This window comes from Trichosurus vulpecula, chromosome 5 (genome assembly GCF_011100635.1).
Source record: "Trichosurus vulpecula isolate mTriVul1 chromosome 5, mTriVul1.pri, whole genome shotgun sequence".
Lineage (NCBI taxonomy): Eukaryota > Metazoa > Chordata > Mammalia > Diprotodontia > Phalangeridae > Trichosurus > Trichosurus vulpecula.
In genome coordinates, this window is record NC_050577.1 from 508,369 (window position 1) to 528,939 (window position 20,571).

Here is a 20,571-nt window from a genome sequence, read left to right on the forward strand (position 1 = left end):
GCTCCTGTCTTGTCTCCAGCTATCCTCGTGGAGATCCCTTTGCTTACTGGTTTTGTGATCCTGTCAAAGGAAGAAGTCAGGCAGGGGTGGCCTGTCCCATCCTGGATGCAAGCACCAAGGACTGGCTGTCTTGGCAGTTGCTGCTTCCCCTTCTTTATGTTCGCTGGCCATCCCTCGAATGTACTCTCTGTTTTAGAGTCTTCCCAAGAATCAAAGTCCAGCTTGCTGGGCTGCTGTTTACAGATTCTGTTCTCTTCCCTTTTTTGGACAGTCAGTACAATTTTCCATGAGCTCTCGAATGTCCCCTTCTTGTGTGCCCAGGCCAAAGAGAAGGCGACCTCCCAGTTGCTCTGTGAGGGCAGCCACTGTGGTGGTCTCCCCAGAGCCCAGAATGGGGCTTGCTGTAGTGAAGCCCAAGCAGGTGGTCAGAAACCTACACTTGGGGAAGGGAGAGAAACCAAACGACCCCTGTGAATGTACACTACCATTTCAACACATTCCCCTTCATATTAACAAGAAGGAAAGGAGGAGTAGTTTTTTTTGTGTGCTAACAGCTTCATCAAGGCAGAAGGCAGTGCTTTTAAAAACTGCTTACTTTAAAAACCCTGTCCCTGCCCTAGAGCCTAACCCCTGCCCAGTACTGCTGTTACGTCCTGAAGACCCTGCTGCCTCACAAATTCAAACGCTGGTGGAGGGAGCCTGCACATCTCTCTGCCTCATCTTTTTTACCTGTAAAATGGACCTAGTGGCCTCCAAGGTCCCTTTGAGCACAAAACCTGTGATCTCAGGCAGGACTGTGTCTTCATTTGCTTCATATCTCCTACACAATCTAGCCTGGCACTTCTCAAAAACACCCTTTAGTCTAAAAAACCAGTCTAGGCAGAAGCACAGTGTGTGGGGAGCAGTTTTTCTGGTCTCTGCCAGTGTTGTTCTGGCTTTGATAAGGAAACCTCAGTGGTCAGTGATGATCCTAGGACAGTCGTCCAAGATTCTCTCACTCCTTGGAGCAGAGAACGGCCTCGCCTGTTGTTGGTGAAGCATGAAGTGATGGCATTTTCCTGCATGAAATCTCATTGATAGTGTTTGTGGCAGACAGTCAGACTATTTGGTTTGGCAGGCATTTGCTGTAGCAACCACTCATAGGAAGTTTATTTAGAGTTAGTTGTTAATCTTAACAAGGCCTCATGCTGAATGAAATAGGAAAGGCTTATTTCTGTCCGTTTGTTTCTGCCTTGCAATTCAGCTTTGGCCACATTTAAATAATCAAAGTGCGTTCTCCTGGGTGGGTACGGACCGAGCGTTGTTTAACCCGCAGACACAGAATTTTCTCTTCTTCAGTGGCTGTCCTGGGCATCCTGCTTGTCCTTAGGACATTTCATTTAGAAAGAAGGCGGAGGAATTTTTGACTTCATTTGAAGAGCATGTTTGGCTCTTGTGCTGGGTTTTCCTCCTTGTTTCTAGGAGGCACAGGCATGGAGATGATTTCATTTGGGGAGAATTCAGGAGGCATCCATCTCTCCCTGTTTTAGGTAGATGCCTTATTGGAGTTCTGAATGCGCAACACAGCAAAGAATTCAGAAGAAGCAAAACCCCACTCCAAACATGTGTGAAGAGGGCATCTCTATGGCACTGGCCCCTTCGCCCCCATGGGGTGCTGAGCCAGCTGTGGCTGTCGAGGCTTGGCCTGGCGCACTTGGCCCCTCACCGGAGTGCCCAGAGCCTTAGTGGTGCAGGCATCAGTCTACCAGCAAGTGCTTTCTAGGTGCAAGTCACTGTGCCAAGTGCTGGGGATGGAAATACAAATAGACTTAATGCTCTGCTCACCCTGGCTTCCTTCACCCCAACGCTGCTTCTGTGAAAGGGTCTGTGACCCGTTTTCATCCATATTTAACCTTAGCATAGGCCAGGTCTTCTGCCTGGAGTGGTTCAGACACACTGTGCCACAGCTCCAAACAGAAGCCAATTCAAGGAAGCTAAGCAGGAAGTTACTGGTGTGCGCCGAGCTGGGCAGAGATCCGAGATGTGGCTGACTCTCACCACGGACATTCATGCGAATGATGTGCAAAGCTGGCAGATCTCCCACCCCACAGCATTGCGCTCGAGCGTGTGGAGCCTCTTGGTGTCTGAGATTAGAAAGGGACCTCAGAGTCTCCAGGCCAAGGCACCGGCGTTATGGAGGAGTAATGGGAAACTGGAAGGGAGGGATGGGGGAGGAGGGAGCAGAGTTTGAATTGCAAGTTACTGCTGCAGCACAGGGCTCATTGCTGTGGCGCCTGCCCACTTTGGGGGGTTCTGGTACCTGAAGAACTCATCCGGAAGGCTTGTCATCCACAGCCATTTGTAATTTAGAGAGTAGCAAAATTGGGTCAAACATTTCCAGGGCAAATGAAAGTAGTTGTGATTGGTTCTTCAAAGAATACTGGATAAATGTTTTAATTTTCTTCCTCCTAATTTATAGCTGCAACTGGCACATGGCAGGATGACAAAAAGGCAGCAGCCTTAGAATATTTCATTCTGGTCAGGACAGACAGACATCAAAATCAGCCGAGACAATTAAATTTGCTCCAGCCTCACCTGTTCAAACAAATTATTTTAGAAAAAAAAAAAGCAGGTGAAGTAATCAATCTTGGTGCACAGGCAGCATTTCCTGTGGGACTTTAACAAGTTTTTAAAAGCAATTGTTGAAATGGCTTCAGGCAGCCAACCCTTGAGTCTCTGCCAGAAGGTATCCCCCAGGGCTCTGGTCTTCTCTGTGAACTAACTCATGAATTCTCACAGAGGGATGTGATGGGAGACCTCTTGAAGTGTTGCCTACCACCTCCACATCCCTCTCCTCCTTTGCCACAGCACCTTTCCTGGCAGGGGCTGGCACTGGAGAAATGCTTATTGACTGACTGACTGCCCGATCCCCCTTTCCCAAATGGCCTTGTGAGTGTTGTCTTGAGTTTTGTGTTGTTTTGTGTGAGTGCCTAATGACTAGGGATTGTTAAATTCTTGTACTTGAGTCCCAAACATGTAACCCAGTACCCAGCATATAGTAGGAGCTCAACGAAGCTTATCATTTGATTAAAAAGCAGAATAAATCAGTGGAAGTAAAATTTCCTGTGTATAGAGTTTTGTATCCTGTATTTAGAGTGTAAGTGCCTGTGAGTAGGGATTGTTTCATTATTTGTATTTGAAGTCCAAGAGCACAGTAGGAGCTCAACAAATGCTTATGGATTGATTTATTGATTAAAAACCAGCACACAGCAGTGGAGGAGAAAGCACATGTGTACAAAGCTTTGGGAGGCAAACAAGTCATAATCCCAAGGGCATTCAGCAGCTGTATGATCTTGGGTGAGTCATTTCATTCCTCCTGGCTGCAGTTCCCTCCCTTGAAAAGGGGTTATAGTGATAACACCCACCTCACAGGGCTATTTTGAGGATCAAAAGTGCCAGCCTAAAACCTCTATAAATTAAAATTGATCATCGCGATTGTTAAAGGATGGAACTCCAGTGGAGATGGTAATAATCTAACACATCTATGCTTATTGAGTGCCTAGCACTGTGGCAAGCCTGGGATACCAGAGAAAAAGTAAAAGCCATTTCTGCCCTCAGGGAGCTCATGTGCTAAAGCGGGCAGTGAAATGGAAACGTACAAAGTGATGCAGGGTAGATGGAGGGCAATTTTAGGTGTGCTGGCAGCCGGGGTGGGGAGGACCAGAGAAGGCCTCCGGGAGGAGGGGGCCCTTGAGCTGAGTCTTAGAGGAAACTGGAGAGAGGGAGAGTGCTCTAGTCATGCAGACCAGAGATGGACCTAGTGCAGCCAGTGGCAGGAAGTTAAATGCGTCCATTAGTCAATCAGCAAGTGTTTATTAAGCACCAGCTATGTGCCAGCCATTGTGCTAGGTGGGGGTGGAATACAGACAGAGGGAGCAAACAAGAGAGGGGGGGGCAGCCTGGAGTTCTGAATGTAGCACTTCATCCAGAACAGTGGACTTTGATTCCCTAATCACAGATGTGCTTGAGGACAGGGCGTGGCACTACAGAAAATGGAATCAGATCAGAGTCAGTGTGCCCCAGAGAACAGCAGCACACTTACTTGGCAAAGAGCCCTTCATTTTCAGCAAAATTCCCCAGATCACTAAGTGACCTACCTTGGTCTTCTAATAAATGGGAAATAGAGCCTGTGATTGGAGAAGTAACTTAGAAATTAAAATAAGGCCTCCTCCTTATAATGCAGCTAAAACTTCGCTTTCTGTGTTTTTCTCAGGCCAGTCATGCTCTGGCAGGTGGGGCCCCATACGCCGCCTCCCCTCACCCCCTTCCCCCATCGAGGATAACGTCGTAGGCTGTGAACCCATAACCAAGCACTGAGGAAGCTTCATGACTGTGGTGCTTGGGGCACGAGGCATGTTCCTGAAGGACCCGACCAGAGTCCTCCAGCTCTGATGGCCAGCCATTCCTTTTAGCTTGTCTTGTGGCTTTTGGGTACTTGGAAGCATTGCTTACTAGAGCGATGTGCTTGAAAGCTCAGATCTTTGTTTCCTGGGTCATTTCCTCTTTTATCTGCCACAGCTTTTTAGGGAAGCCAGTCAGGTAGAGTCAGGAATCAAGAGTCAGCCCCAAGCTGATAGCCTTCCAGAAAAACTCCCTAGTGCATTTTCTCCATGGGACTTTTTCTTGGAGGCTACCTCTGAAGAGCTGGGCTTCTGGGCTCAGATAAGGCTTAGGGCTTAGTTTTAGATTAAGTTGCCCCAGGTAGTATGGTGGTTTAGGGTTAGGCGAGGCAGTAGTTTTCTTTTTTTAACTTTCCCCTGGTGGAGTAAAGGAAGATGGGTTCTAGGAGTAGCCAGACCCCTATGGGTTCCCCCCAGATAGATTTTTGATAGCCTGGCACCAGGGGAAGCTCCCAATAGTTACGGGAATGACAAACAGCACTATTGAGTTATGTGATATCTGATATGAATCTGCAAGGGAGTCAGCTGATGATTTGCTTTGGTTGCTTTGGTTTATTTTCATTATTGCAAACGGAAAAAATTAAGACTAGCAAGCATGTATTTGTCTTATTGTTTTGTCTGTCTTTTTCGGGAAAAGTTTTTGTCTTGCGTTGTTTAGTGTTATTTGTGGGTTGTTACCTTGAATGATTTCTGAGAGGGAGAATGCAGACAGGGATGGTGTAACAGCGAGCAAAGTAGGATTTTTGCTGGATTGAATGTGCGTTGAGTTCTAGCCAATCATCAGATATGTATGAATTCTAGCCAATCAGAGACTTGAGTTCCAGCCAATCAGATGCCAGCTAGGATTATACATACACAGAGCCCAGAGTGTGAGAGAAGCAGACATTGAGAGGGTGTTGAAGAGAAGACATCGACAGAGCTGCCAGAGTTGAGAGGAAGAGAGAGAGAGCCAGTGTCAAGAGAGCTGCCAGCGTTGAGAAGAGAAGAATGAAGAGAAGACATGATGAAGAAGAAGAATGAGCTCTGAGCGTTTAGCTGAGAGGAAACAAAAGAGCTGGGAGGAGACCTCTAGAGCAGAGAGGAAACCTCTAAGAACTTAGAGGAGCCTCCAGGGAGTGCAGAGGAGCCTTCATGAGCCCAGAGGAGACCTCTGACAGTGGAGAGAAGACCTTTGAGGGCAGAGACTTGCTGAAGGAGCCTCTGAATTTTGAAGGCGAGTGGAGCTGTAGGGCAGAGACCTGCCCATGGGAAGGAGGCTTAGTTTAAGTCCCTTTTGAGAGCTGTTAAAGTGAACTGAGCTGTTAACACAGAGTCTCTGGACTTTGGAGGTGAATAGAGATGGCAGTGTTGGTGGTTTGTGTTGCTGCCCTGATAAGCTTCATTTTCCCAGAAACAGAAGCTGTGCGCAGGAACCCTTATAGCCGGCTGTCAGACAGGAGCAAGAAGAGCTTGGAGTGGAGCAGTGCTCATGAGCTGAGACCTGGAGCAGGAGTAGAAAGCTGCCTGTGTGTGAATCCAGGCGAAAGTCGGGAGTGGTCAGCCTGCAGAGGAAGAGCCATGGGACTTAGAAGTCAACCTTGAGTCAAGATGAAAGAGGACTTTAGTTGAATGCTTGGTAATGATTAAGGAGATTGTTCTTATTGTGACCTTGGGTGGATAGTGTGGTATTTTCTGCTACCTTTTAAGGATGTGTCATCCTACGGAAGACACTAGCCTGGGACCCCCGATTTGGGAGTGCGATGACGTCAGTGACAATGACACAGTATACTGTCTAGTGTGATGTTCGTGCTGTGACCTAGGGGTGGATGGTGTGATGTTTTCTGCTACCCCTTAAGGATGTGTTGTGCTGAGGGAGACCTTAGCCTGGGACCCCCTGCTGTATAAACAAGTATTTTGGGAAATGCTACTGAATACAATGATATATACTATGCACCATATGATATATTGAGTGATATATATATATATACACATACATATATATACATACATATATGTATATACACATATATATACACATACACACATATATATATACTCACACATGCATACATATATATGTGTATATATATATATATATGATATGTTTTGCTTAAGGATGTTGCCATGGATGTTATGCTATGCTTTATCGAATAATGCTTTGGTTTATTGCTGAATAAATAGAGAGTTCATTATGCCACGCGACTGGACCCTTGAAGTTATTCGCAGCCGCAGTCCTCAGGTGGGCTACCATGATTGGCGATACAGATGGTTTTCTGAAGTTGACATGAATCTGAGAACTGCTGCAGGTTCCCAGCCTGTGCCTAGGAGGAAGGGGAAGGGTAAAGAACGACTCATAGAAACAAGTAATAACTTCATTCAAGAGAATGACAATAACGAGACAACATACCAAACTCATGGGATGCGGCAAAAGCCGTTCTTAGGGGAAGTTTTCTGTCTCTAAATGCTCGCATGAATGAAATAGTGCGCTGGTGAGCAGAATGGGCTCTTAGCGCTCAGTTCAACCCGGCGCCCTTGAAGAGTTCGGCCTTTGCTTCCTTGATTAGAGTTGGGCGTCCTTGGTGCCTCCTTGTCTCAGGGGAGGGCCTAGTTTACGCATGAGTTTGAGTGACGTGTCTGGGACAGCAGAGGCTTTTAGACCACGTGGGTTTAAGTCGCCTCTGTGACGATTCTAGGTCACGTGGGTGAGTCGCATGTGTGACTCACCCCTGACCCTGAAAAAGACAGAAAACCAGGGGTTGGTTTTATCTTCTTTGGAGCTCTTACCCACAGCGGTGGTGGCGCGGGTGACTCTGGGCCAGCCCTCCTTATGAGCTTCTGGGCTGAACCTAGATGTTGGTAACTATGAATCTGTATTGGGTCTGTCTGTCGATGTTTGTAATTTGTTGAGGGCTCTCACTTGCGGTGGTGCTGATCCGGAGACTCCGGGCAGCTGTAGCTAAGAGCCCTCCAGCTCAGTAAACCCGGATGCTGAGACTTTGTTAAACTCTGGTAACTATGTATTGGGATTTGAATCAGACAAGGTCTGTCTGTCGATGTTTGTACTTTGTATTTGTTCTGAAGTTCAGGGTGCTGGCTTTTCCCCCTGAACTAAGTGAGTGATATTTGTATGCTGGATTAAAGTAAGCTTGTCAACCCCTTAACGTTGCTTTCTTTACTAAAGCAGATCAAAAGAACCTGTGCTTTTGCAGCGTGTTGGTAGTGTTCTTGTTGCTGGGCTTGTGTTGGTCTTTCACCCCCCACAACAGCTGCTGGCCGGATTGCTGAAACAAATAGAGAAACAGGAGATCAGTGAGTTGGGCATGCAATTGAAAAAGCTAGAAAAAGAACAAATTGAAAATCCCCAATTAAATACCAAATTAGAAATACTAAAATCAAAGGAGACATTAATAAAATTGAAACCAAGAAAAGTATTGAATTAATAAATAAAACAAAGAGCTGGTTTTATGAAAAAAAAAAACAATAAAATTGGTAAACCTTTGGTCAATTTGATTAAAAAAAAGAAAGAAGAAAATCAAATTGCCAGTATCAAAAATGAAAAGGGTGAATTCACCTCTAATGAAGAGGAAATCAAAACAATAATTAGGAATTATTTTGCCCAATTGTATGCCCATAAATTTGACAACCTTAGGGATATGGATGAATATCTACAAAAACAAATTGCCCAGGTTAACAGAAGAGGAAGTAAAATGTCTAAATAACCCCATCTCAGAAAAAGAAATTGAGCAAGCCATCAATGAACTCCCTAGGAAAAAAATTTCCAGGGCCAGATGGTTTTACATATGAATTTTATTAAACATTTAAAGAACAATTAATTCCTATACTTTATAGACTGTTTGGGAAAATAGGTGGAGAAGGAGTCCTACCAAATTCTTTTTGTGACACAAATATGGTACTAATACCCAAACCAGGTAGAGTCAAAACAGAGAAAGAAAATTATAGACCAATTTCCCTAATGAATATTGATGCAAAAATTTAAAAAAATATATTAGCAAAAAGATTGCAGCAACTTATCACGAGAATAATACACTACAACCAAGTAGGATTTATTCCAGGAATATAAGGCTGGTTCAATATTAGGAAAACTATCAGCATAACTGATCATATCAACAACAAAACCAGAAGAAACCATATGATCATCTCAATAGATGCAGAAAAAGCCTTTGACAAAATACAGCACCCATTCCTATTAAAAACACTAGAAAGCATAGGAATAAATGGAGCCTTCCTTAAAATTATAAATAGCATCTACCTAAAACTGTCAACAAGCATTATTTGTAATGGGGGTAAGCTAGATGCATTCCCAATAAGATCGGGGGGGGGGGAACAAAGATGTCCATTATCACCCCTACTATTCAATTTGGTACTAGAAATGTTAGCTGTAGCAATAAGAGAAGAAAAAGAAATTGAAGGAATTAGAATAGGCAAAGAAGAAACTAAATTATCACTTTTTGCGGATGAAATGATGATTTACTTAGGGAATCCTAGAGAGTCAACTAAAAAACTACTTGAAATAAAAAACAACTTCAGCAAAGTTGCAGGATATAAAATAAGCCCACATAAGTCCTCGGCATTCCTATACATTACTAACAAAGCCCAACAGCAAGAGATAGAAAGAGAAATTCCATTCGAAGTAACTGTAGACACTATAAAATATTTGGGAGTCTACTTCCCAAGACAAACCCAGGGCTTATATGAACATGGTTATGAACCACTTTTCACACGAATAAAATCAGATCTAAATAAATGGAAAAATATCTGTTGCTCATGGTCAGGCTGAGCTAATATAATAAAAATGACAGTTTTACCTAAATGTATTTATTCAGTGTGATACCAATTGAACTACCAAAAAATCATTTTACAGAGGCGGGTAAAATAATAACGGAATCCATCTGGAAGCAATAGAGGTCTAGAATATCTAGGGAAATAATGAAAAGAAATGCTAGGGAAGGTGGCCTAGCCTTAGCAGATATTAAACTATACTGTAAAGCAGCAGTCATCAAAACCGCCTGGTACTGGCCAAGAAGCAGTTATGGATCAGTGGAATAGGATAGGTGCGTAAGACTGTAGCAAGCTACTCTTTGATAAACCTGAAGAATCCAACTCACTATTCCACAAAAACTGCTGGGAAAATTGGAAAATGGTAGGGCAGAAACTGGGCATAGACCAATGTCTTACACCATATACAAATATAAAGTCAAAATGGGTTTGATTTAGGAATAAAGGCTGATACTATAAGCAATTTGGGAGAGCAAAGAATAGTTTACCTATCAGATTTATGGAAAAACAAAGAATTCATGACGCAACAAGAGATAGAGAACATTACAAAATGCAAAATAGATAATTTTGATTATGTTGAATTGAAATGTTTTTGTATAAAAAAACAAATGCGACAAAGATTAGGAGGGAAGCAGAAAATTGGGAGAAAATCCTTACAACCAGTGTCTCTGATAAAGGCCTCATCTCTAAAATATACAGGGAACTGAGCCAAACTTATAGGAATAAAAGTCATTCCCCAATTGAGAAATGGTCAAAGGATATGAACGAGCAGTTTTCAGAGGAAGAAATTAAAGATATCTTTTGTCATGTGAACAAATGCTCTAAATCATTGCTGATTAGAGAAATGCAAATCAAAACAACTCTTAGGTACCACATCTCTCCTGTCAGATTGGCTAACATGACAAAACAGGAAAATGATAAATGCTGGAGAGGATGTGGGAAAATTGGAACGTTGTTACATTGCTGATGGAGTTGTGAGCTGATCGAGCCATTTTGGAGAGCAATTTGGAACTATGCCCAAAGGGCTATAAAAATGTTCATACCCTTTGACCCAGCAATGCCACTTCTAGGGTTGTATCCCAAAGAGATCACACAAGTGGGAAAAGGACCCGTATGTACAAAAATATTTATAGCAGCTCTTTTTGTAGTAGCAAAGAATTGGAAATCAAAGGGATGCCCATCAATTGGGGAATGGCTGAACAAGTTGTGGTATATGAAGGTAATGGAATACTATTGTGCTATAAAAAATGGAGATGATATGGACTTCATAATAACCTGGAAAAACCTACATGATATAATGCTGAGTGAGGGGAACAGAACCAGGAGAACATTACGCACAACCACAGATATATTGATTCTGTGATGACTAACCCTGATAGACTTTGCTTTTCTCAGCAATACAAGGTGCAAAGACAACTCCAAAGGACTCATTCTGGAGAGAGCTATCTTCATCCAGAAAAAGAACTATGGAGTCTGAATGCAGATTGAGGCACACTTTATGCTCTCCTTCCCCCCCCCCTTTTTTTTCTCTTTTTGTTTTGGGGTTTTTTTTGGTCTCATTATTGTCACTGTCTTGAATGAAGTTATTAATTATTTCTATGATCTGTTCTTTGGCCCACTCATTCTTTAGAATTAGATTATTTAGTTTCAAATTAATTTTTATTTTTTCACGGTTCTTTATTACAAAGAATTTATATTGCATTGTGATCTGAAAAGGATGCTTTGACTGCTTCTGCCTTTCTACACTTGATTGTGAGGTTTTTATGCCCTAGTCCATGGTCAATTTTTGAGTATGTGCCATGTACCACTGAGGAAAAAGTATATTCCTTTTTATCCCCTTTCAGTTTTCTCCAGAGGTCTATCATATCTGCCTTTTCTAAAATTCAGTTCACCTCCTTAACTTCTTTCTTGTTTATTTTGAGGTTAGATTTATCAAGTTCAGAGAGGGGGAGGTTGAGTCTCCCATTATTGTAGTTTTGTTGTCTATTTCTTCCTGTAACTTCCTTAACCTCTTTGCTAGGAATTTGCATGCCATACCACTTGGTGCATATGTTAAACAATGATATTGCTTCATTGTTTATGGTACCTTTTAGCAGGATGTAGTGTCCTTTCTTATCTCTTTTGGTTAGATCTAGCTTTACTTTTGTTTTGTCTGAGATTAGGATTGTTACACCTGCTTTTTTTTACTTTAGCTGAAGTGCAATATATTTTGCTCCAGCCTTTTACCTTTACCCTGTGTGTATCCCCCTGTTTCAAATGTGTTTCTTGTAAACAGCATTTGTAGGATTATGGTTTTTAATCCGTTCTGCTACCTGCTTCCGTTTTATGGGAGAGTTCATCCCATTCACGTTCACAGTTATGATTACTATCTGTGTCTTTTTCTCCATCCTATTTTCCCCCTGTTTATGCTTTTATTTCTCCCTTTCCCCTTCCACTCCTCAACAAAGTTTTGCTTTTGACTGCTGCCTTCCTCAGTTTACCCTCCCTCTTGATTCCCCTCCCTTATCTTACCATTTTCCACTTGCTACTTCTTCCCTCTCTTCTGACCACCCCCTCTTTCTTTTTCCCCTTTCCACTCCTACTGCCTGTAGGACAAGTTAGATGTCTATACTTATCAGGGTATGCTATTCCCTTCTTCAACCAAATCCAATGAGAGTAAAGCTCAAATACTGCTCTTCTACCTCCCTACTTTCCCTCTACTATAATGTGTTTTTGTGCCTATTCATTTGATGTAATTTGCCCTTTTCTACTACCTCCTTACATCTTCTCTCAGAACCCTCCCTTTACATCTCTTAATTATGTTTTTTATCCTTATATCAGTTGTTTTATACAGATATCCACAGTCTATGTGTATCCCTTTCAATTTTCATAATAACTGTACTATTCTCAAGATTGACATATGTATATATATATATGTATATATATAACATACATAAGGTGACATAATCCTACATAAAGATGTAAATAGTTTGCCCTTATTGATTAATAAGGTTTGTGGGGGTTTTTTCCCCCTGTTTACCTTTTTATGTCTCTCTTGAGTTTTGTATTTGAAGATCAAATTTTCCATTGAGTTCTGGCCTTTTCATCAGGAAGGTCTGGAATTCCCTTATTTCATTGAATGTCCATCTCTTTGCCTGAAAAAGTGTGCTCAGTTTTGCTGGGTAGTTGATCCTTGGTTGTAGTCCCAGCTCCTTTGCCCTTCGGAATATCATATTCCAGTTTCTCCTGTCATTTAATGTAGAAGCTGAAAGATCCTGCATTATCCTGACTATAGTTCCACGATATTTGAATTGTTTCTTTTTGGCTGCTTGCAGTATTTTCTCCTTGACTTTGTAATTCTGAAATTTGGCTATAATATTTCTTGGAGTTTTCGATGGGATCTCTTTGAGGGGGTGATCGGTGGATTCTTTCAATGACTATTTTACCCTCTGATTTTAGGACCTCTGGGCAGTTATCTTTGATAATTTCTTCGAAAACACTGTCAAGACTCTTTTTCATCGTGGATTTCTGGTAGACCAACAATTCTTAAATTGTCTCTTCTGGATCTGTTTTCCATGTCAGTTGTTTTTCCAATCAGATATTTCACATTTTCTTCTATTTTTTCATTCTTTACATTTTATTTGACTACTTCTTGATATCTCATAGAGTCATTAGCTTCCACTTGCTCAATTCTAATTTTTAATGAGTTGCTGTCTTCATTTTGCTTTTGAGTCTCCTTTTCCAATTGGTTGATTTTTATCTTTCAGGGTGTCATTTTCTCTATTTAGATTCTGAATCTCCATAGCCATTTTGCCAATCTTATTTTTCCAGGACTTGATTTCATCAGTGGGGTTTTTTTTCCATTTTTTCTTTTACCTCCCTAATTTGGTTTTTAAAATCCTCCTTTAGTTCTTCCAGTAATGCTTTTTGGCTTGGGACCAGTTCACATTCCCTTTTGAGGTATCAGATGTGGGTATGGTGTCAGTGCTATCCTCTTCTGAATTGGTATTTTGTTCATCCCTGTCTCCATAAAAAGAATCAATGGTCCTCGGTTTTTTTGTGTTCTTCTTCATGTTGGTTAGCTTTTTCCTGGCTGTACGGTGGATTTCTGCTTTTGGGGCTCAGGGATCGCCATCTTAGGTTTCTTGTTCTGGGGATTGTGAGTCTAGTTACTGGCTTTGTGTATTATAGCCTTCAGTTTCCTGAGGTGTGGGAGAGGGGTCTGGCTGCCTGAAGTTTCCTTTTCGCCTGGGGCTGCTCTCCAGCACTGTTGCTCTTCAGTAATGGTCTTAGCTGTTTATTATCTGTGCTTGTGTCTGCTGCTTCCCCTGGCTGTGCAAAGGTACATCTAGGCCCCTGCTGTTGACCCCTGCTGGCTCTGCCCCTCTGGGACTCAGGAACTTCCAGTGCTGGGGCACTGAAGCCCCACTTCTGTCTCTTCTCTTCTAGCATTTTTCCTGAGGAATTCTCTGGGTCAGGGAGGGAGGGAATATTAGAGCCGTTTACCTGGCCATTATGTCTCCTGGAAGTTCAAGAAGATGCTTTTCAAATCTTTGGACTGTAAGCCTTAGGAGTAGATGTCTCACGGCTGGAAGCATTGTGCTGCTGCCTCTTGTGACTTCAACAGACTCCCGTCCTGTGTTGGGAGGCCTGGGGATTTCCGCCAATTTCAGGTGCCCATCTTTCTCCTAGCCTGGAGCACTCCTGACTCCATCTTATGACTCAGTTCTGGAGCCAGCTCAGTTCCCTTTCTGTTTAATTATGGGTCTAGGCCAGTGTCTGTCTTGTGAGAAAACCTTATTGTGGGAATTATGAGAAAACTCTGTTGCACTTTTTGAACACATCCCTGTGTGGCTGGGAAGCTGGACCACCCCTACCAGCTGCTTAGAGATCCAAGGAACTTGGTTATGCTGATCAGAAACATTGTCAGATCCAAGGATTGATGCAGGGAGTTTTTTCGCACTTGTTCATCTCAAGTAACCCACATGTCTTATCTGAAAACTGGCCCCATGTTCGTTTGATTGTTTACAGACACTTGGGAGGAGTGGAGCAGCTTCTGATTTCAGGGAATTGCACCAGTTCACTCACCCACTCTTGACTTGGAAAGTCCCTAATCTTTCCTCCAATCAGAAATCAGATTATCTAATTTGTATCCTTGCTAATTGCTTTAATTAATTAGTTTTATTCGATTAATTTTTTTTATGTATAAAATCTGTCACCCTCTGTATTTGGGGTTCAGCCCTAAGCTGAAGAGGTGTGGTTGCAATTTGTTGGGCAGTAGGTATGCACTGCTTAACCAATACGCTTGGAAGATCAAACCTTTGTTTCCTCCGTCATTTCATCTTTTGCTTGTCACTTGGCAAAGCATTGATTCTTTTCTGATTGACCCTCAAACTCCTCACAGTGGTGATTACAAACCTTCCCTTTTCTCTCCAAACCCCAGCAGTGGCCCTTTTGCCCACTAGCCTGCTGCCAGCTATCTCCAGCATCTAAAACCAACAGGGTGTAAACTGGCCCTTCCAGGTGACCTTGGTCCTGTCCCTGTCGTTTCCATTTGGGCCCTGCCTGATCATGTGTTCCCTGGCTCTCCTGTCGGTCTTTCTTTATTCACTGTTTCCTTCCCCTCAGACACACCCATCCTTACACAGCTCTCCTCAAGCTGTCCTCCTTGACCTCTTCTCCCATTTACAGACACCCTCCTGGAAAGGATCTGTCCCCTGCCTTTCTTCGCACTCTCCCCTAGATCCTTGGCAGTTTGACTTCCAGTTTTCTTCAGTTGTCTTCTCTCAGGCCTCCAGGGGCCTTTTCAGGGTCCATCTTTGGACAATGTCATCTCTTCTTGTTCCCCAACACAGCCAGCCAGCTAGCCATCTGACTGCTCCTTCTCAGGCTCCAGGCTACCCTGGCTCCTCTCAGTAACATTACCTGCTCCCATTTCTCATCTCATCGAGGACCATGCCCATATCTAGGGATTCCTCCCTAGAATCTCTCCTGGGCTCTAGTCCCACTTAGCACTGCCCGCTCCCCACCCCCCCACCTTCTGACTTCTCTTTTTCTGTTGCTGGCACCACTTTCCTCATTCATTCAGGAGAAATTAATTTATTACTGCTGATTAATAGTAATACTTTCCGTGTGCCAGCCACTGGGGATTAGGGGAGAAGTGCAGAGAGCCAGCATCTGATGCCTGGGGAGCATCTTCTGCATAGAGAAGTAGGTGCGAGGAAGGACTGAGGGATTCTAGAAGAGGGGGGTGCTCACCCCTGGACAGAGGAGCAGAGCAGGAAAGGCCTCTCATAGAAGCTGGTGCTGGCTCGATGCAGGGTGGAAGAGGATTGTAGGGCCAGATGTGGGACCACCTGATGTGGAGGGTCCACGAGGGGAACAGCATACAGTCAGTCACCTGGCACTTCATTGGCTCTTAGGAAGAAGGGCAGTCCACGATGGACTTTGAGGAAGCCTCCCTGGAGGGGGCATCCCTAGGACAATACCCTGTGGTCATAGGGCCCTGGGAGGTGGGTGCTATTTTATTTCATTCTACAGATGAGGACCCTGAGTGGTAAAGTTCTGAGGAGCAGGCTTAGGGCAGGGATAGCAGGTAGGGCAAAGAGGACAGGAAGGCGGACAGGGACTGAGGGAAGATTTAGGGAGGAAGATCACAAGCTCTGCTTTGAACATCCTGAGTTTCAGACATCTGTTGGACGTCCAGTTCAAGATACCTGGAAGACAGGTGGAGTTGCAGGGCTGGAGGTTGGCAGGGAGATTGAGGCAGAACAGGTAGAGGTGAGGGAGCTGATGAGCTCACCAGGGAAAGCAAGGAGTACAGAGGGAGAAGCAGAAGGCCCAGGGCAGAGTAGGGGCAGGGGAGCAAGAGGTGACCCATTGTTAGCAGGTGAGACCTGGAAAAAGATCTGGCTGAGGAAATGGAGGAGGAGCATTCAGAGAGGTGGGAGGAGAACCAGAGAGAGAAGGCAAAGTCAGTGATTGACAGGGCCAAAGACTGCGGAGAGCCCCCTGCCTTGCCCATCTCATTGCACAAACTCTTCATGCCTGTCCAACTGGTCTGCTGGCTCTTCCCAGACATTCCATCTCCCACCTCCAAGCTTTGTTCACATTTCCCGCAGGTTCAGATGCCAGGTCACACCCAAGGCCAATTCTAGTCTCTTCAGTTCTGAATAACTCAAATACTTGGTGAGGCTTCTTTCAGGGTCCTTCCAACTCTTCTGCCTTCATTTTCCTCCCTTTCCAGGCTTGATGCTAGAGTCTGCCCCTGCTCTGGGAGCTTGGCCCCCTGGTCCTTCCAAACTTATCTCCCCACACCTGCCTCTTCCTCTACTTCTCACAGGCTGCTCTGTGGCCATGAAGGATGACCCTGGGGCCTCACAAATCCCTGTGATCCAGCTTCAGGCTGTTGTTTCTCCCTAACTGACTTGCAGGGGCCACGGGCTATCCTCTCCCTCTTGTCTCCAAGGGACCCTGGTCTCCTCTTCCTTCTTCTGTGGGAGATCAGCCCCCTCTAACCACGGCCAAGCTTTCTCTGCCCTCCCCTCCCTCATTCAGCCTCAGGCAGTTGTTGGCCCCTGACCCCATTGGCCTCAATCTCTCTGCTGCCTTCATCCTCGGCCCAGTTCTCTCTTCTCTCTCCTTCCTCCACCTGCTTTTCCTCTGAGTCTCTGTCTGTCTCTTCCTCCCCTAGGCTGACCTGGAGCCAGAGACGGGCGGTCTCTGAAAGTCTTGGGGCTAAAGTTCACCCCAGAATCTGGTGGCTTCCCTATTGCCCCAGAACCACAGTTTCTCTCCCTTGGTCCTGAGGAGCCTCTCCAATGACCCGCTAGTGTCTCCCTGTCTGCAGGTTTTCCACACATACTCCAATGAAGATTACGACCGGAGAAATGATGATGTGGACCCGGTGGCGGCATCTGCGGAGTACGAGCTGGAGAAGCGAGTGGAGAAGCTGGACCTTTTCCCAGTGGAGCTGGATAAAGGTAGGAGCACTCTCCTATTATACTGACATCCCATGCGTGCCCCAGCCTTGAGCAGGGCGGGGGTGGCACTGGGTGAAGTTGGGGTGGCTCAGTCCCCCGTGGGCTTCTGCCCATCCAGAATGTTCCCTTTTCTCCCCAGATGAGGATGGACTGGGCATCAGCATCATCGGCATGGGTGTGGGGGCTGACGCAGGGCTGGAGAAGCTGGGGATCTTTGTTAAGACGGTGACCGATGGCGGTGCAGCCCAGCTGGATGGTCGGTAAGCTTCCCCCTTCTAGGTCAGTCTTCAGAGTCCTGGCTTGGGGAGCCGAGGCAGGCTCGAACAGGGTCTGCAGTCTGTCTGGGTCAGGGCTGTCTTGTGGCTGGGGACGCCCTGCAGTGGACAGAGGGCTAACAGGGGGCTGCCCCTTAGGATGGTGCGTGTGTGTATGTGTGTGTGTACATGTGCAAGTGTATGCATGTGCACGCGTTCAAAGGTGTATTTTTCTGTTTTCCAAGACTGCTTGGCATCTCCGACGGGCCAGTGATCTTGCTGGTGCAGAGAGTCCCTCCAGGTATGCAGGTGGTAACCAGATCAGGCCAGGCCCACCTTAGATCCATTCTTGGACACGCTCAGCCCTTTGGGGCTGTGAAGGATTGGCTGTGTCTCCCTGGGCCCTGGCCCATTCCTGGGTTCTTTGCTGGGCACTTGTTTCTGGGCTCAGTCCTCTAGGGACATCCATTTTGTGCCTACAACTTTGGGGCATCTTGGCATCGGGCCCCAGGCCCCAGACAGTATTCAGCTCCAGCCTTTGAAGATGGCCTTAGGAGGCTCCATCTTCTGAGGCTGTATTTGGTCCCCTTTGGGCAAAATTCTTGAGAATCACTTGGTTCTTTGCTGAGTTTCTTGGGACCCAAAGCCCTGCCTTGGAGCCTCGGCCCTGGGACTTCACTGCCATCAGTTGGCCCTTCTGTAAAATGGGAACAGTAACTCTCAGGCTCCCACCTCTGAGTTGTTGAGTCAGGATCTCTAATCTCACTGGGCCTCAGTTTCCCCCTGGTACAACCGAGGACTTGGAGTCTGTGACCCTGCCTGGGGATGAGTGGGCGTTGTGGCTGCAGCCCAGGATGGCTTCTTAGGGGTTTGGTGGGTGGCTCTGTGGGGGCTCTGTGGGTGGCTCTGTAGGTGGCTCTGTGGGCATCTCTGTGGGGGCTCTGCGGGTAGCTCTGTGGGCAGCTCCATGGGTGTATCAGTAAGGCATTAATAACAATGTAGATGATAATTGTCAAAATTCCCATGTGGTTCTGTATCGCAAAGTATACGAGACTCTCCACATGGAAGGCAGAAGAAGTAAACCATTTATTCAGATACCAGAGAACTAGATTCCATAAACCATCTGCCCAATTCATGACAGCAGCAAAGCATTCGATACATAATATCACAACATGGAGCCTCACCATCCCAAAACTTCACCGATCCCCTGTTGGGGTCTTCCCAAAGACAAACTCAGAGTGCAGGTGTCACAGTGTGTTCAGCTATCAAAATCTAAATTGCTACTGCACCCCCAACCCTAGCACGCAGCCCTGGCCCTGCCCCCCTTCCCCAGCTTTCAGCCCTCTCACTTGCCCTCCACCCTTCCTGGGGAGAGGTGTCCAGTCCTTGTGTCCCTGGAGAGCTTGGAACATGAAGTCCACCTAGCTTCCTTTACACTTGTCTTAGTTTTCTTACCAGCTGGCTTGTCCCTGAATCCTGCCTATGAAAACTCATTTCTCTGTTAAGCGAGGATGTGGCAAGGACAGGCAGTGATGACTGCCATGTGCACGCACAGACACACCTGTACTTTGGCCATTTTGCAAGGAGAGGAAGGGAGAGAGTCAGCATTTACATGGCGCTTGCTTTGCGGTGGGCACTGTGCTAAGAACGTTACATATGTTCTTGTTTGATAGGTGGTGCAGTGGACAGAGGGCAGCCGGGCAGCCTGGTGGAGGGAGGGCAGCCTGGCGGCTGGTGGATGGAGGGAGGCCGAGTGGCCCAGTGGATGGAGGGTGACTGGCGGTGTGGTGGAGGAAGGGTGGCCGGATGGCGCGGTAGACAGAGCTTGAGCCTGGAGTCAGGAAGACCTGAGTTCTGATAGAGCCCCAGACACTTGCTAGCTGTGTGACCCTGGGCAAGTCACCTGACCCCTGCCTGCCTCAGTTGTCTGAACTGTAAGATGAGGATGATAGTGGCACTTACCTCCTCCCATCCCCCCAGGTTGTAGCAGGGATCAGTTGCAATGACATCTATGAAGTCTCAGGGCAGGGGCCCTGTGTAAATAAATTCATATCATTTTCTCAGGTGCTTCTTTCTGTGTTCACTAAAAAGCAGGAGCAGCAACAAGTGCCCAGGTCTAAGCCCTTCACACCGTGCCCCCACACTGCAGCTCTGAATGTAATCTTCACTCTTGGCCAGTGAAGTGTTGTCTCCGATGACATTTCTGGCGGCTTCTTCCCATAGTAAAGGCGAATGTCCCTGCCCTGTCTGTTGGATGGACTTTTCTCAATGGGTTCTGGAACAAGCCAGAAAGCCAGATGAATCCTGCTGCCTTCTTTACTTTAAAAATGAGGGATTTAGGCCAACCCTGTTTCTTCAAAGGAAAATAACATGTTCTGGTTTTTCTGTGCTTGCTTTGAAAGGATCCAGGTCAACGACCAGATTGTAGAGGTGGACGGCATCAGCCTGGTGGGAGTCACTCAAAACTTTGCTGCCACGGTCCTCCGGAACACCAAGGGCACTGTCAGGTGAGCTCCTCCTGCAGGCTGACTGTTCTGGTGGGAGGGGGTGCTGCCTGGCTTCTGATGCTGGGAGGAAGGAGAGGGCAGGTGTTTGAGCCCTCTGGGTCCATGACTGGGGCTGAAATGCCTATAGTTGAGTCATTTTATCAAGTCCAGAAACATCAAAATGGCCCCCATCATTCTCCTGCCCCAGAAGCTCTGGTGGTTCCCTGTGACTTTCAGGATGCAATACCAGTCCTTCTATTTGGCCTTTACTGTCGTCACATTCTCTGTGGTCCAGCCAAATTGACCTTCTGGCTTTGTTTACATGTGACTTCTCATTTCCTCTCTCCACAACATAAAACAGGATGGTGCGTGTGTGTATGTGTGTGTGTACATGTGCAAGTGTGTGCGTGTGCACGCACAAGCTCTCGCCTGGCCTGCCCTTTCTTGCTTCCCCTGCTTGTAACCCCCAGCTTCCTTCAGAGTCTTGTTCAAGCACCACCTTCTGCATACAGCCTTCCTGGGTTCCACTGTTCCCTAGTGTCCTCCCCCTACAAACTGCTTTATATATATTTTGCAGTTCCTTTTTGGTCAAGTTCTCTGTCCACTGAGGGCTCCTTGAGGACAGGGGTTGTTGTGTGTTAGTCTGTATCCTCAG

General features: G+C 45.7%; 1 protein-coding gene across 4 annotated transcripts in view; it reads left to right on the forward strand.

Annotated features, from left to right (window-relative positions):
* The window catches only part of PPP1R9A (protein phosphatase 1 regulatory subunit 9A), a 107,507-nt gene that overhangs the window by 39,575 nt on the left and 47,361 nt on the right, over positions 1-20,571 (forward strand). For all 4 annotated transcript variants that reach the window (XM_036759930.1, XM_036759928.1, XM_036759932.1 and 1 more), the window contains exons 3-5: positions 17,044-17,176; positions 17,316-17,436; positions 19,833-19,937. In XM_036759930.1, coding sequence (XP_036615825.1) covers positions 17,044-17,176; positions 17,316-17,436; positions 19,833-19,937 — 359 coding nt within the window. The remainder of the gene's footprint in view (positions 1-17,043; positions 17,177-17,315; positions 17,437-19,832; positions 19,938-20,571) is intronic.